We start from the raw sequence: 16,593 nt of genomic DNA, 5'->3' as shown, positions 1-16,593 counted from the left end.
AGATTTTTTAAATAATCTGGGGATAAGATGTATACGTTAATAAACAATTACAACTACAGTTAGGCCCAGTTACAGACTACAATGAATGACTCGCACGAGAGAGTTTTATTTTTTACTGTTTGTCCTTGATTTGGGGGTCCTCCTGTAACGTCATAGAAAAGATGCTGTCAATTACACAAACCCCGCCCCTTTGAGATAACGTCGAGATAAAAAAAAAAAAAAAGAAAAAGAAGGTGCTTTTTAATTGGAGTTCGTTTCAGCCAGTCATGCTGCATCATCCTCCTCCGTGCAGAGGTGGAGAAATTGATGTGTTCAGAGCGGCCAGAGTGCTGCATGTATGTGCATGTCATACCGGAGTAAAGAGACTGTGTATTAAGTCTGTCATTTCTACTTGAATTGCTCCTCACTAGTTGTAGATAAATATCTCTTCTTTGAATCTTTCTATCTGTACCTCGAGGTAAGTGCTTTGTTTTTCTTTTGCTTGTTATGTTGTGTAGTCTTTGACTCTCTTTTACAAGGACAAAGGTGAAACATTCTTTACCTTTACTTTTAGGATTAGTTATGTTGACTGCATGGATCAAGGGCATCTTAAGTTCATTTTAACGCAAAACATTTCACAGCAGTTTAATCTAGCATTAAATGTAAAGCTTTAAAGTTTAAAAAAACCAATAATAAAGTGTTTTAATGTAAATACAAGCGTAGTCAATAATGACTTAAAAGCTTGCAACGAGTTTTCCGAGGAGCAGTAATTTTTTTGAACATCATAGGTGATTCAGATACCAAACACCAGTACAGTACATCATTTCTGTCTCCATGGTAACTCTAAACCCCCTACTCTTCCTTTAGAAAAGTAAAGACAAGTGTTGGAGGATAGTCTACTGTTTTCATTTTAACCTAATATACAATAAGGAAAGATACCCAGTGTGAGTTCAAACCAATAAGGAGATTGTTTGAGTGTTAGCATCTCTCATGCTGAGTGGATGTTGATGTATGTGATAGTGAGCACAAGTGTAATCGGGATTTAAGCTCAGCGTGTTATGCTTACTGCGCAGCGTTTGGTGCAAAAACAGGATTAAGGATTATTTCACATTGTGCCTTTTAATTCACAGACTTCAGATGATGATCATAAACATGCTTCCAGATGCCTTTGCGTGAACTCAGCACATTTAGGACGATTTTGGAGTTTGGGGGTAGTTCTTGAACTTGTGTCACAACTGTTTGTTCTTCAGAGAAATGGTAATTGTGTGACTTAGACAACGTCCTTTCAGCTCTCATGGGTGTTGTGTCAATAAAGCAACAAGGGCCTTTTTTAGGCAATGCTATATCTTTTCAAACGTCTCTGTGAAGCTATTTCTTGAGGGGACCTTGGGTATGTCCTTCATCAGTCATATATGCAGGTGAAGGACAGCATCTAGGTCTTCAGAGAAAACTTTTTTGATATAGAAATTTTTAAAGGCTGGAGTAAAGATGTTTGCTGTAACACTCGATACTTGTTAAGCCGAGCATGTGAATTCCCTTTCCTGCTTCATTGTCACAGCTGTTTTCTCTAGGGACTGTGGCTTGTTTAGGCCAATTTGCCACTCCTCTTGAGGTTTTTCTGTTCCTTTCACATCACACTCAGAGACAAGATTGTGCAAGAGAGGAATCAATAAAATCTGTGGAACGCAGCAGCTAGGGAGATTTTTTAAACATATTTGTCTGTGTAGTTATAGTAGCCTTAGGACACTACACTGCATGAGGAGAACTCCAGAGTAGTTTTACTAAATGTTTACTTTCTCAAACAAATCTATTAGATTCTACAGTAATCACCATTTATTTTTGTCCTGATCTTTACATCACTGGGAGCGTTTCTGCAGCTTTCTAGGTCACCTGCTGTGTGCTGTGCTTATCCTGTAATGTCATATTGCAGATTACTGCACACAGTGTCAGCTCAGTACACTGATACCTACCGGTCAATAATTCTCATGCACTCATTAACACAACATGGATAGTAATGGCTGTAGTATTGAGCTGGTCACTTTCAGTGGTCCAAACACGACATCATAAATCATACAGGGACCTGTGCATTGCTGCAGAGTTTATGCTAATAAATAGTTCTCTCTAAATATCCAACAAACAGCAAGTGACTAATGTAGAAAGTAGATAAAGAAGAAGCAAAGCAGACATGCATGGAAGAGCATGTGACAGGTGTTTGTTCTCTTTGTGTGGAAAGTAGGCGTCTGTAAATGATGCATGCAGTTTCAAACAGGAAGAGGTGAATGTGGTTTGATGTAAAGGAGCTACATTTATAGATCGTGCCAGCTTTTAAGTCCATTTTCAAGACAGGCTTTGGCTTGATGAAAACAATTTGACACAATTTAGTGTGAAATACCAAAAAATATCAGAATTAAACTGACAATTATATCATTTTGCTGTTTTTCAAATGAGTTGTATAGACTTTCAACGGCAGGCTGCTGCTTGTGTCTTGAACCTTTTCCAGGCGCCAAAACGACTGTAGGAAGCTCAAAGGCTGGTTTCATAACCCCTCCTACAGACTGCCAGATATCAGCATGAAAATTTAACGATGGTGGCTCCTGCTGATACTTTTAACTTAAAAACAATAGTAAATTCATAGAGCAAAGACATGTTTTTACTAAACTCCTTTATACAATCTTGGTCATTTTTGTGCTCTAGTAACATTAATTATTAAAAATTTCACTATTTCAAAGAATGAAATGTCTTGTGTTTTTAAATAATGTAAAACTGATGTCTTGACATGATTTTCAACTTTTCTTATTATCTGGAGAAATACTTGATGAATTGTCCCAAAGACAAATACTGGTATTTTAAGAGTTTGACTATATAAAGGGACAACGGGTGAAAATTTGCTTTTGGCTAACCCTGGCATATTTACACTGATTTTTATCTTTGTTTCTTAATATGTGCTGTCCCTGTTAAAAAAAAAAAAAAAAAATCACAGTCCAAATGTGTTATTTAAAGAGTTATGAATTTCAATTCTTATGAATTTTAGACATGTATAATTTAGATAAAATTACAAATAAACTTTACAAATAAAATAAAGGTCTTTTGGTTTTTTTTTGGTTTTTTTGCACTAGGGTACAGAAAATGATTGTTTTGTTCACATGATTAGTCTCTCCTCTGTCAAATCAAACCTTAAATGTTTTCACAGCAGAGCTCTGAAGTTAAGCTCATTCAGGTTTCACATAAATCTTGAGATGGAATTATGCAGTCGTGAGCAAGAACACCTTTTAGCCTTGAGACATGGTCAAACTGAGACACAAGAGAGCTGACGTGAGGAGGCAGAAACACTGTGAACAGAAATGACAAAATAACATTTCTCTGCATTTTTTTTTTTTCTGTCAGTGTTGATTAGTTGCTGTTAAAAAGTGCTGATGCACTCCAGAGCCCTGGTGTTTATTCTGATATTATGTCGGCCAAAATGTTGGAATGAAGCTTTAATCATTCACATAAAACACAGAGTTTTGAGGTTTTTCTTATTATAAGTTCAAATAAGAACATATCTGTCGCGATCATCACATTCTGGTGCATCATTTGTTTTCTGAGTTAAAACGTGGAAATGCTGTAACATTTCCATTACTTTCAGCCGTGCTGCGTGTTCATCGTCGGCCAGTTAATGTTAGCATGCTACAGGCTAAACTAACATCATGTGAAATGACATCATAAACATCATCATGTTAGTGTTGTCCCTGTGTTAGCTTGTTAGCTTTCACTCTTTCAGTTGTTTTAATGTAGGCAGAAGTTAATGTTAGACCATTAAGATAGCAATTTCTCAGCACATTTCTCCCATGATGTGTATCCAATAAAGCTTTTTACATTTAGCCAGAAAAAAGTCCACACACCATATGGTGACTATTTGATTTGAGGATTATACAATTGTCTTACTCTTAAGTACATTAGGTAACAGAGGGAAATTGGGTCAATAAAACTTGACAGAAAAAGAAGACCATATTAAAAAATAACATTAGATGACACAGCAAAGAAAGTCCGACTGACAACTGCAGTCAAACAACATATACCCAAGCCTGTTAAAGAAGAAAATTCTGTGCTGCTTTGTAGATGATTCCCATCCTTTAATTTCTCATGGAGTCCCACAGTACAGTTTCTGGTTTATTTCCCATGATATACTTAATCAGAGATTGATTTGTACCAGAGGCTCATCCATACAATGCAGTGAGTTTGAGTGTTACTGGTGCAGCTCAGAGTTCAAGCTTAAAGTAAATCTCCCAAACTCCTCTCAGGCGGAGTGTACATTTTTGTTTGCCCATAAATGGAAGATAATGGAAAACCATGGCATATCTAAATATATCTCCACTCCAAGGGCAAAGAGTTTTCTTGTGGCAGTGCAGATGTTCTTTCTGCTTTTTGATATTTTTTGTGTTTTTGGCCCTATGTATTCTCACAAGGAAACATTAACATGTTGGTTTTTGAATTAAGATGAGAAAGGATGTTGAGGTAGTGCTGTTGGATTCTAATTACTGCTGAGTGATCTTAAATTGGAAAAGCAACAGCTAGTTTGCCAAGTTTGCAGTTGGCTGCAGGAAATTCGGTGGGGTTTTGTCTGCTCTTTGGTGAGTGAGCGTTAAAGTAAACCAAAGCTTCTGTGTCCTAATGAGCTGGCGTTGAGTTTTGAAGCTGTCAGGCTCCTCTACAGTGCATATATAACAAAACAGAGGCCCTCTTTCGACACTTCTCAGTTGTTTGACAATTTTTAACATGAATGAAAACACATTTCATACTGCAGTAAGGTATGATGGAGGGAACAGTATTTGTCTCTCCATCAGAACAAAACTCCAGAAACTTTCTCTCTGAGGGTCAATATGATGAGTAGGAAGTGCTTCAAACTCAATTTTAAGCTGAGGAAAATGTATGATTAGAAATAGAGGAGGAAGCAGTCCGCACTTAGAGCTCAGCAGCATGAGCCTGCTTTTTGGAGTGGTTCCCTCCGGCATTGGCAACCTTTCACCATGATGCTTTAAGCAGATCAGGAGCAGGCATTACCATCTGTGCATCTCCAGAAAAGTGTATTAAACACATACGCACTGAAACTGGGCTAGCATGACCCTGCTTGGTCAAGAGACGCCCTAAAAAAAATTTGATCTTATTTTGGGTTTAATCCAGTTTATGTCAATTCTTTGGGCTAATGGCGGTGCTACCATGATGACTTGGTGGTGCTGTTGGAATAATATACAGTAATCTTTTGAAAGGAAATATCTTGACTCTTCTGTGCAGCCATTGTTCTGCAGATGGATAACACTTCCACTGCCCGGGTCTTCTTGGGAAAAGATAAATGGCAGAAGTTGTGGCTGGAGGTGATTAATTACTTCTTGGCCATAATGTTTCCGGGACTCTCCTCTATTTCTTGTACAGTCGTCTTTTACCACAGTGTTATTCTCTGTCTCTCTTTTCCAGCTCAGTAATTCAAACTGAGACAGAAGCTGGTACCTCTTCTCTTTAACTGATTGCAGCCTCTTGAAGGACCTTACACAACTCCAATCACAGTTTTTGATGTCACAGTCTGAGAGGTGTTGCATTCAGATTTGAATTACTATCCTCTTCTCTTTTGCTATTCTTAATCAAAGCTCTGCGTATTGTTGGTGCTGTCGGCATTAGATGAAATGATTGCATGCTAAAACTCTGAAATTCCACAAATTAGAGCAAACACAGCTTATAGCTTCTAAATAAACTTGGTTTTACAATATAGGGTGTAAAGTAAATTACTATTTTTATTTGCACATTTGAAAACAGTTTAATGTAGATGTCAAATTGACAGTCTCCTTATAGATAAAATGAAATTTGTCTGGAAAACGTAGTTATGGAAAAAGTTTTGTGTCTATTTAGAAACTGCTACCTTGCATGCTCTGGGCAAGGTAGAAAAACTGTGCTGTTATTTTATTACACTCGTTCACTTTATGCAAGTCATCCAATATTAATTTAGATTTGATCTTATTTACATGCTAGAATTTCTGATTTCTATACCTGTTTTATTGTAACCAGCTGCAGAAATTTCATGGTGATATCAACTGGCTTCAGAATTAATTTCATTTACTGGTGCTGTCACCCCTTAAATACATTTCCCTTAATCCTTTCAAAAACTTTCATGCCCTTAAAATAGTTCATTTTCTGCTGAAAGGTGGCTATTTTGCATGTTAAAAAAGTGGATTATTAAACTTAAAAGTTTTTGGTGGCTTTAAAAATGTTACAAAATCCCATTTGCAACTGTAGTTTAATCCACACAAAAACCAAATGACAAACTATTACAGAAAAATATATTTTTCCCATCAGAGATGAGCTTGTTACTGCTGCCAGAGTAAAGAATGAATCATTATTATTAAGTCAGTGGATTGCCAAATTCAATCATTGTTTTCTTTGTCACATGTTATGTTGTATAAGGAAAGTTCTGTTTCCTACAGCTTTAAAAACACACTTTATTTTGCTTTTATGTCAGAGGTTTTTTACTTTTTATTTCGCTCTAAGAAATTGTCATTCTGCATTTCGATAATGAAATAAGAAAGACTGAGTGGCATCATCCCGGCAGGGTAATGCACAGCTGTGATAAGATTACTGTTATTAAAGTGGTAACTTTTAGATGCAGCAAATGAGAGCTCGGTGTTTCTCCTTGTTTAGAGGGTAGCTACCAGAGGACACATAGAGGAAGAATAATTTATCTGCTCCTTGAAAATCAGATTCTGACAAGTTTAGCCTGCAGAGGGAAATGAAAGGCAATCAGAATTAGACAAGTTATTCTGATTTTGTCAGGCGGATGACATTAGAGCAAAGGGAAATGATGCTCTACAGTTCCCATTCAGATTTAGGTAGCAAAATAATAATAATAATAATAAATAATAAAAACTGTGTGGCATATACAGAGGCCATTTGTATGTCACCTATAGGCAGATTGTTCCATAGATGAAAAGAGCACAGAGATGCTTTGAGGGACATTTTACTTGTGGCGATATTAAATCAACATTGATTCTCTTCTATTTGGATAATTCCGTTTCATCAAATCAGCCAGTAACACAAGATGGGGAATCCTTTTAGATTTAGTCCAAGCTGGAATGGCCATTCGTTTTGTCTGCTGAAAGAAACAAAGTTAGTTTTTTTTTTTTTATTTATAGTGTATGTTGCAGCTTGGTTTGCTTTGTGCATGAAAATAGGTTGTGTCATACACATAGGCCGAATAAACGTGGGGAATAAGTGGTTTTCATTGCATCACATTGAAATATAACTCTCTTATTGCTATATTATTCTGTATAATAAGAAAGGTATTCTGCAAACCTCAAAATTTAACGGCTATTTATCTATGTGTCATTTTATCAGCTTGATTAAATTTGAGATCACCTTGCACCATACTTGCTTCTAAACCTGCGTTAAGCACCTTTTTACTCCATACTGAACTTCAGCAGAACTGTGCCCTTTTTCACTTTTACTACTTAGATTTCATATTTCTAAGAAGTGGAAATCCATCCCGGCCCAAACGCTCTGATTGCTGTCACACACCAGCTGTTAATAGGAGCTTAAGTACTATAATTTTTTCAAGTTATGACTCTATTTCCGAAGAAAGCTGCACTGTGGAGGTTTAACCACAAGACATTTATTCTGGTGAGTCACATCCTAATGATGCCTGAAAGCTTGCTATGCCTGTCAGCTCCTTTGGCAGCCTCTAGAGACAGTGGAAGGACAGAAAGGCATCAGCTACAGGAAGTGCAGATGAGATGTAATAGAGGGCTTTCAGCTTCTGTCAATGCAGTTAGCACAACTTTGAGGGACATTAAACTATCTACAGCTTCAGTTGAGCGCTGTACCTTGTCCAAAAACTTGTTAACAGCTCTCTAGTGAGCTTCCAGTTGACAAAACTGGTACTATCACTGTGTGCAGCAGCCTTGAAAGGTAGATATCTTGTCAGTTTGCCAAATGTACAGTATTTTGCCAAGCTGCTGACACTTAAAGGTCAAACCTCCTCAGGAACAGCTTATGAAAGGTGATTATTCCAACTTTCCCTGATCCCAAGCCAATCAAACATCCACATAATGTGTCAGAACAAGCCAAATCCACAAAGGCCAAAGCTCAGAAAATCTGCCTGAAGGCAAAGCAAGGCAAGTTTATTAGTATAGTACATTTTATGTACAAGACAATTCAGAGTGCTTTAAAGAAGCATTAAAAAGTACATAGCTGTTAAATGAAATAAAAGAAATTCAATAAAGACATAAAGCTAAAATAAAATAAGATAAAATGAAAAAAATAAAAGTTACAGAGTGACCCTGATTGTACTTTGGCTCTAAACCATTCAGTGCTTTGTAAACTAAAAGCTGAACTTTGAAGTCAATTCTTGGACAAACAGGAAGCCAGTGTAAAGATCTAAGGACTGAAGCTGCAACGTATCCTTGCCAGAGGAACAGTGCAGGATACTCCAGAGATCAATGGGTGTCCACGTTTTGACAGGTCTAAGGTTGTTTTGAGAGAACAAGTGAGAACTTCAACAGCATTTTCAGTAGGGATAGAAAGATTCACTGATTTGAATCGGTGGTCTGAGAGATATTTGTGATACGGCTGCACAGGTAGTTTCATTGTGCATCAGATACAGCTGCAAGCTAAATGCAAAATGTATCTTTCTTAGCGTGTCTTCATAGGTTGCAGTGATTATTACATAGTTTGTCTCATCTGCACCCATGTTTTTGAGGTCATCACATCTTTTGGCGTTTTGTTATTAAAACATACGAGAGCCGTGGCGCAGCGCACGTTAGTAAACAGCAAACATGGAGGGAAATCTCCTCTACAGGTGTAGAGGAGATATTCAGCATATGTTAGTTTTATAAGCGTTTTGTAAAACATTGTAAAATTACAGATAGAGAACACTATTAGTAAAAGAATCTGAGAAAAGTACTGTTTTTGAGTGGTCCATGTGTTTTGTTTTTTTTTTTTTTTTTTTGTGTGTGTGTGTTTTGGTTTTTTTAGAGGCTAAAAAGAAATTGCCTAAAAAAATGTATTGTATATGTAGCAAATGAGATTATAAAGAAATGTAATGAAAACATTTTTTGTTCATTATTCAGTGTTTATAAGGAACTAGAAGCACTCAGAGAGCACAAACCTCTGCCAAGCCATAGAGTCACTCACATGAGAAAAACTCCAAAAGGCCCAACAGCCCATCCAGTACGCCCTGCATTTGAACCTTCTGGATCAACAGCTGCAGAAAATCAACATGGTACAGGTCAAACAATGTTGGATTATAAGATCTACCATGGTGTCATCTTGTCATTTTTTTCTTTTCTTTTCTTTTCTTTTATTTTATTTTATTTTATTTTATTCTATTTTCTTTTATTTTATTTTGTTTTGTGCCAATGATTCTGGCCATTATCTGATTAGTTAGAAGATGGAATAGCAAAATTATCCCTATCTCCCAATAATAAAGAATCCTTTAAGAAATTCCCAGATCCAGACTGTGATTCGGATCGCCCCTAAAATGTGAACACTTGTTCCTTTATTCCATTTCTGACATTTCCTGAAAATTAACTACAAATTCTGTCCATAACTTTTTGAGCTATGTTGCTAACAGACAGACAGAAGCAGAAGAATGAATGCAGAATTATCTTTGGCTATGCTCAAACAAATGAATGAGGAGAATCAGATGGGGGAGAACTGATCACCTCCTCTTACAACAAAAGGACCAAGTTAGGAGTAGTCATCCTTGACAAGATGCCGAGGCAGTATTCATCTAGGTGCAACTAGAAGAAGTTGTGATGTTTTACAGTATTGGAAACATAATCTGTCAAAAAGAAAAATGCACTAATCTGAGCAACACTAATTCCCTTTCTTGTAATTTCTCACAATGAAGGAAAAGTGTACTACACAGACTGATATTACAAGAGTACATCAGTTAGTGCTAGCTGGTTAGCATTTAAAACCTAAGTGTCAAAAAACAACAAATAAACCCAACTGCCTCATATCATACTCAAAAAAGCTCTTCTCCAGAGCTGAGTGAACATACTGAGTGAGATAATCAAGACAACAGTATTGGTTTTAAACCTCGCTAGTTAGATGTACATCTTGTCCAATGTGTCATGCTGGTTTCTCATTACAGAACAATTGGGGCTTCCACCCACACTTTATTGTATTATTCAAGAGCTTTCATTTTCCTCTCTGTTTAGCCTTTTGTGTGTGACACTGAAAAGAAAGCTGTTACATACATTTATGAACTTGGTATGTAAAACACCAGTAGTTGTGTGATTGCTTATGTTATTGCACAGGAATTAAATAAAGTATTCGCCTCTTTATAAATATGAAAACAAATTAAATGTCTGAATGGTTTACACAAAGATCTTTTATAGTCTGTCCCTGTAAGCTAGCCTTAAATTACTCCAAGGAATTTAAGATTCAGTATAATCAACATAGTTTCAATTTGTAATACCAGTTTTTGCTTAAAGCAGACTCATTTTGTCATTTTTCCACACTCTTTTCAGTCCAGGCTTTACACCTCTGTTCAGTCAGTTTTAGTGGTGGAGGGAGCTACTTGACACAACTCCACCTCGCTCCTCCACAGGGTGACATTAGTAGTTTTACATGACTATGCAATCTTAATGTTGGACACAAATTACACTTAATTAAACTCACTGTTACATTTGTGAGTGCACGATTTCCATTACACCGATTAAATCAAGATACACATTGGAGCTTGGCTAAATCAGTGTTGCCAATTTAACTATTTTGACGTTAAATTTAGCGAGTTTTAGTGACTCTATTTCAAAGAAGAGACTAATCTAGAGACTGGAGGCTGACGTAAAAGCACGTATAGGCCTACTTCTTAATGAGTTGTCCATTAAAATCCATTTAGGTGAAAAAAAAAAAAATGTTAAAAAAGTTGTTTTTTGGGGGCAAATATTGTTATGCGATTAAAATGAAGCTCTACTGTAAGCAAGGCTGATGAGTGGAACTCTGACGTCTGACACCTTAATGAAGGCCGGCGAAGTAGTGTTGTTACATAAGATGAAATGACACCCTGAAGGGCGACAGTGTTACTAACCTGCACATATCAGTGAAAAAAGGATAAATAAATAATACAAGACAGTAAGGGAGCTCTGGGTGGACAGATAGATAGATTACATTTAGTGTGGTATAAATCACTGCTGTCTGTGGCTCACTCTGTTTCTACACATTGTCAATTCATGGTATTTTGTATTAAATGAGCAGCAAAATGCACAAGACATCCTCTACTTCTATCAGGTGCCTCTTTGTTTTACATTTTTGGATTCATTCTAGGCTCATTGCTTTGTAAATCTCATCCTGTGGTCCACAGACAGAGAACTGGCGCTGGCTTAGCCACAGTGGAGGTTTCAGATGACCACACTTATGTCTAACACTAGAGGCTGTAGCCATCATTTGGTGCAAAGCAAGCTGATGCAAAACGGGTAATGTATTTAACCTTGATGCGACTTCACACTCAGCGTGTGGTTTGTCCTACTCAGCCCGAGACACAATGCTAGTAAGGATCAGCTTACTGGAATTTTTCAGGAGCTTTTAAAGCATGTTGTGGCCCTCATCAATGGTCCCCATCAACTGATTAGTAATATCAAAAGGTGTCTGCAGATGCTACCATTTTGTAGCAATCACAGATATATATATATATATATTTTTTGTTTTGTTTGTTTTGTTTTTAAAGATAATCGTAAGTGTTCTTTAACTAAGTAGTAAGATGGATATTAATTTGTTATTTTCACAGATGATAGCTGTACTGTGACAATAAGAATAATTAGTCACTATGATACAAAGAAAACATCGCTATGATTACATAATCACTCAAGTGCAGTTATTTGAGCTAAGGGCAATCATTGTTTATACTTAACTGATACTGTTTCTATTTAAATGTATAAAACAGCTGGATTAAACAATGGTTTCACTTTGTTTTCCACTGGAGCTCTTTTTATGACATCATCTGTTGTGCCCCTTTTTCTACTTGGGTTTAATGGTCTTTGAATGGGAAATTAGTTACACCAATTATTTATCTTGAGGCGCTTTTATACATTTATCAAAGTCAGTTAGGATGTATCATCACAACCTGTGTGTTTGCTTCAAAGCCAAACATTGTGCTCAGTTTCTAGGAACAAAACTTCAAAGCAAACAGAAAATTAATCTCTTTTTGTTAAATTTATTGGAAAAAAGATTTGCGATCGAACTGCTGGATGATTTCCATTGGCATGTTCTATTCGAATTTTCTCTATTAGTCTAGATTTCCTTTCACAATCCAAAGGCATGCATGTTGATTGATTATTATAAAATTGGCTGCAGGTATGAGTTTGATCATGCATGATTGTTTGTATATGTAAATCTATGTTTACATGGACAAAATTTCTTCTAGCTAATTGAAATCAATCTGATCAATCTCAGTAAAAGCACTGTTCACACTGCCCATATCTGCCAGAAGAATCAATCAGAGTATGTGCTGAGTGAGATTGTTCAGTTATTTGGCATGTGTTTTGAAGAGTCAAATAAATGAAAAACAAGCTATAAGAAAAAGCACAAGCTAGGCAGTCGCTTTTCTGAGTGTTTTACTCTTATAGCAAAGTGCAGACATGACATGTTTAGTTTATGGCTGGGACACAGAATGACATCTGATTCTGTAAGTCTCAACGTCTCATTCGAAGTTGTAATGACGTGGATGATTTTTTTAAGATACTGTTTACAATGAAAAGGTCTATAAAAATCTGCAGTCCTCATTTTTTTAGGTAACTGTTTTTTAAATTAAACCCAAAAACAACTGAGTTTAGTCACTGAGCACACTTAAACAGTGTGTCGTTCCAAGCATTTATTCAGGGGACACCACAGGTATGAGCAGAAATGTTCAAATGTTCTCCATCTTGCCTGCATTCATAATTCCTGCACTGAAGTGGAAACTCTTTCAGTACATGTAGCCAGTACCCACTGACCTAACTTTGTCTTTCACTGCTGTTTACATCTCTCTGAAAAGAGTGCAAGCAGGTGTCACTTATCGTGTGAAAGCAAAATTAATCACGTTTTCATTATGATGATAATTAGCAGTCCCAATCATTGTTACCTGTTTGGTCTAACAATAAGAGTTAACCAAATGTCCCAAAACTGGGTATGAGGTTTATATTTGTGTCATTATTACCGCTTCATAACGTCCTTTGTGTCATTTAGCTTCCTCTCCTTGAGAACTATTCTCTGTCTGGTTCAAATGTGAATGCCTGATTTCCCCAGTCTTAGATCTGGCATTGGCATAGTGTAGCAGAATCAGTGTTGTAGTGCTGTTGAGTCTGTGCCTGTGGTATAGGCGAAGATATCTACTATATTCATAGATCCCTGTTCAATGAATGAGGGAAAAGGTATAGAGTCCTACTCAAGCAAGTTTAAGGTCATGAGTTTGTTTTCATGGCAAAAACATAGATATGTACAATTTTGGGGAACACAGGTGAGGTTTTAGGGGATTACTAACTGCTGTAGAGGGTTGTTGTTGAAAGAGGAAGCGTTATGACATAAAATGAATTGTTGTGTATCTTAAAATCACAAAGACATTCATTTCACATAGCTGTGATCTCTGGTGTAATGGCCATCAAAGTAAGTATCATTGCACGTCTTCGGTAAAGATAAACTAATGACCTGCTGCTCATTCCTGTGTGGATGACAAGATATCCACAAACACACTCTCTGCCTGGTAGTTGAACTATGACAAACTGCCACTCACACTGAATTAGTGAAAAGTGGTATGATGTGCTGTTGCAGTAGACCAGGCACATAATGTTAATTACACTGGATGTAGTGCAGCTGTTGACTGAAGGCTGTCATTCCTTTAAGAGGTCCAACTATTTTCACACTCTGTTGAGGTGAGGATCTTACACTTAGCTGATTATCTCACATTTCACTGCATCCTTACACGTGACACTTGTTATTTATGTTCCTCATTACTGTGATGTCATGTAGCCATACCAACCACCACTCAGTAATATTTACCCAGACACTGATCACATCTCTCTTAGAAGCATTATATCTTTACAACTGTTTTTTGTGCTAATATTTTACTTTGAATGTAAATAGAAATAATATAATTTTGTTACTACGTTCATATGCATATGAACAAATTTCACATTTTAATAAAAGACTGTACAAACCATAGGAACCACTAATTTTCCACTAAGTAGTCTGCAAATTATTTAGACTCTATCAAATAGTTAAAACAAGTATACCTACTACAGATAATAGTTAGGTACTTTTCCTTAAGTTTGAATGCAATATGTCTTCCCACACTGTTTTGCATGTATTTTAAGTGTTTGCTTTATATTTATGGGATTTTTAAATGTTTTTAATCCATCACTGTATGAAAGGGTACAATATGAATTATTTAAACGTGCAGTCTCTTCAGTAGCAGTATAATTTATATCCTAGAGTCCTGACTGTCAATGTTGTTTTCTGTTAAGAGTTATGTGCAGCTTTTCTCATTACAGCCATATTTCTGCTACAAGATGCTGACAAAACTAATCACTCTAAATAACCTAATGTATTTTTCAGTGAGCACTAAAGGGCTTTTAGGAGACCCTTCCTATTCAAAAGATCTTCCTCAGCACACTGTCTCCACATAGTCCCCTCTTCACCTTTTCTTTCCATCTACAGGAATGTCCATTGTAATCCAGCTGTAGTTGACTCTGGCCAGTCTGCAGCAAGATGAGCTCAGAGGAGCGCAGCTCAGCCATGTCACAGAAGATCTCCTCCTTGTCACGCAGCAACAGCAGCTCCTCGTCCAAACATGACAGTCGACAGGTAACACTCATGTTGCACAGATCATGGGGAGGAATGAGGCTAAACGCTGTTCTTTTTCTTTTCTTATTTTGCAGTTTGTGTAATGAAAAGGTAGTATCTTGCTCTTAAGTAAACGTACATTAGCTAAGAAATGCAGCCACTCCTTCATATTCTCCTCAAGTTTAAGATCACCACATTTTCACAAATCCTGAATATTTTTGTGCTGTGACTCATTTAAAAATGTACAATTATTTCCACAAAGGTATTTCATATCACTGAGGACTTATTAGCATCATGTACAAATGTTTTTGCATTTGCTTTGAGCGTTTATCTCCAGGCTGCACACTCATTAATTTATCATTACCCACATGCCATTTCCTTTTGAAAATGAAAGTAATTAAGTATTAATCTAGTACAACAAACACAGGACAAGTCATTTCTGGTTAATTGTTCTGAAAAAAGCAATAAATGCAGGAATTGCGAAAGCTTTCCCATTAGCAAAGGAAAAAAAAAAACAATACTTGGAGCAAATAAATATAGTTTAGTATAATATCCTGCAGTGGTAAATAGTGGTTTCAAGTACATATCTTAATATGAAATAATCTTCAATCAGGTGTGGTAGGATTTTTTCATACTTACAGGTTTTCATCTCTTAATTTGCAATAAAAGGAACAGACTTGTAGTCAGTGTTACAGATTCTGCTCGGCCCTGGATAATCTAACTCAGCTTTAACCTAACCTCCACCTTCTTAACTTAACCTGAGTAAGATGTGCTATTATCTGTTTTGACTAGGAACCAGCATAGACTAGTGTTGGGAATGGGGTTTTTGAGAAGCTAGAGACATGTATCATTTACATATTTCCTGAAACATTTTGAGCTCAGAGCTCAGTTTGTGCTCCTGTTTTGTGCCAGTTCAAGTTGTTCTGGCATCTGATTCAAATTCTTTTTGAGTGTGTTACTTTGGAGGGTTTTTTTTTCTTCTTTCTTCTTCAGTTGGTGGGAGGGTAGACTCAGGATTCAGTGGTGGGACTGGAGAGATATTAAGTTCATGTCTGTCTGTTTCATTTGTACCTCATCACCTCTTTTGTCCAGCATCCTTCTCCAAGTAAACATGTATGTTGTCACAAACACCTGTAATACTCATTTGACCAAAGTAAAGAGTAACCTCTTTAATTGATACTGATTTAAGACGGCTCGAAAACAAGGAAAACAAGGATGTGTTTTCTTTTATTAAAAAACCTGTGACCTCACCAGCTATGTCTTTGTGTCTGTCCTTGTCTTCTCTGCTTGCATATCTGGTGGAAGGTTAGGGGTCAAGGTGTTAATTCAAGGATGTACAAATTAGGAAATGGAATAAGAAGCCTGGTAAACCGCAAACGGATCTGAGAAGGCTACACAGGGTGAAAATGTCTTTATCCAGATAAATCCTAACAGCCAAACAATCCATTACAAATATTTTACTAATACAATTTAAAACAGTTTACATCAAGAGCAGTAAAGAGCACTAAACAAAAATATGAACTTTTTTTTTACATAAAATGTGAAAAAATTAACAAGTAGTAATGTGTTTTTGTTTGTTTGTTTGTTTGTTTTGTTTTTTGTTTTTTTTTCCCACAATAAGTAAAAGTCTTTTTTCTTCCTCTGATAGCCAAGTTCCTCTTTAGAAAAGATTTTCTACTGTACTCTCTGCCATACTTTTTGTACCATGCCTTCATACTTCATACATAGACAGAATGAATGATGAGAGGTTACCTGGCAAACATGCACCTGATACTACACTAGAAACACTAAAAGAGAGAAGGAGAGAATCTTCTGGGAAGAAGGGCATGGACA

At 36.6% G+C, this 16,593-nt stretch overlaps 1 protein-coding gene across 4 annotated transcripts in view; it reads left to right on the top strand.

Moving 5' to 3' along the window:
• The first annotated feature begins 328 nt into the window (after window positions 1-328).
• The window catches only part of osbpl3b (oxysterol binding protein-like 3b), a 35,827-nt gene continuing 19,562 nt past the window's right edge, over window positions 329-16,593 (top strand). For all 4 annotated transcript variants that reach the window (XM_041988265.1, XM_041988264.1, XM_041988266.1 and 1 more), the window contains exons 1-2: window positions 329-457; window positions 14,635-14,781. In XM_041988265.1, coding sequence (XP_041844199.1) covers window positions 14,686-14,781 — 96 coding nt within the window. In that variant the 5' untranslated portion in view covers window positions 329-457; window positions 14,635-14,685. The remainder of the gene's footprint in view (window positions 458-14,634; window positions 14,782-16,593) is intronic.

This window comes from Melanotaenia boesemani, chromosome 6 (genome assembly GCF_017639745.1).
Source record: "Melanotaenia boesemani isolate fMelBoe1 chromosome 6, fMelBoe1.pri, whole genome shotgun sequence".
NCBI classification, from domain to species: domain Eukaryota; kingdom Metazoa; phylum Chordata; class Actinopteri; order Atheriniformes; family Melanotaeniidae; genus Melanotaenia; species Melanotaenia boesemani.
This window is presented reverse-complemented; position numbering and strand designations above follow the sequence as displayed.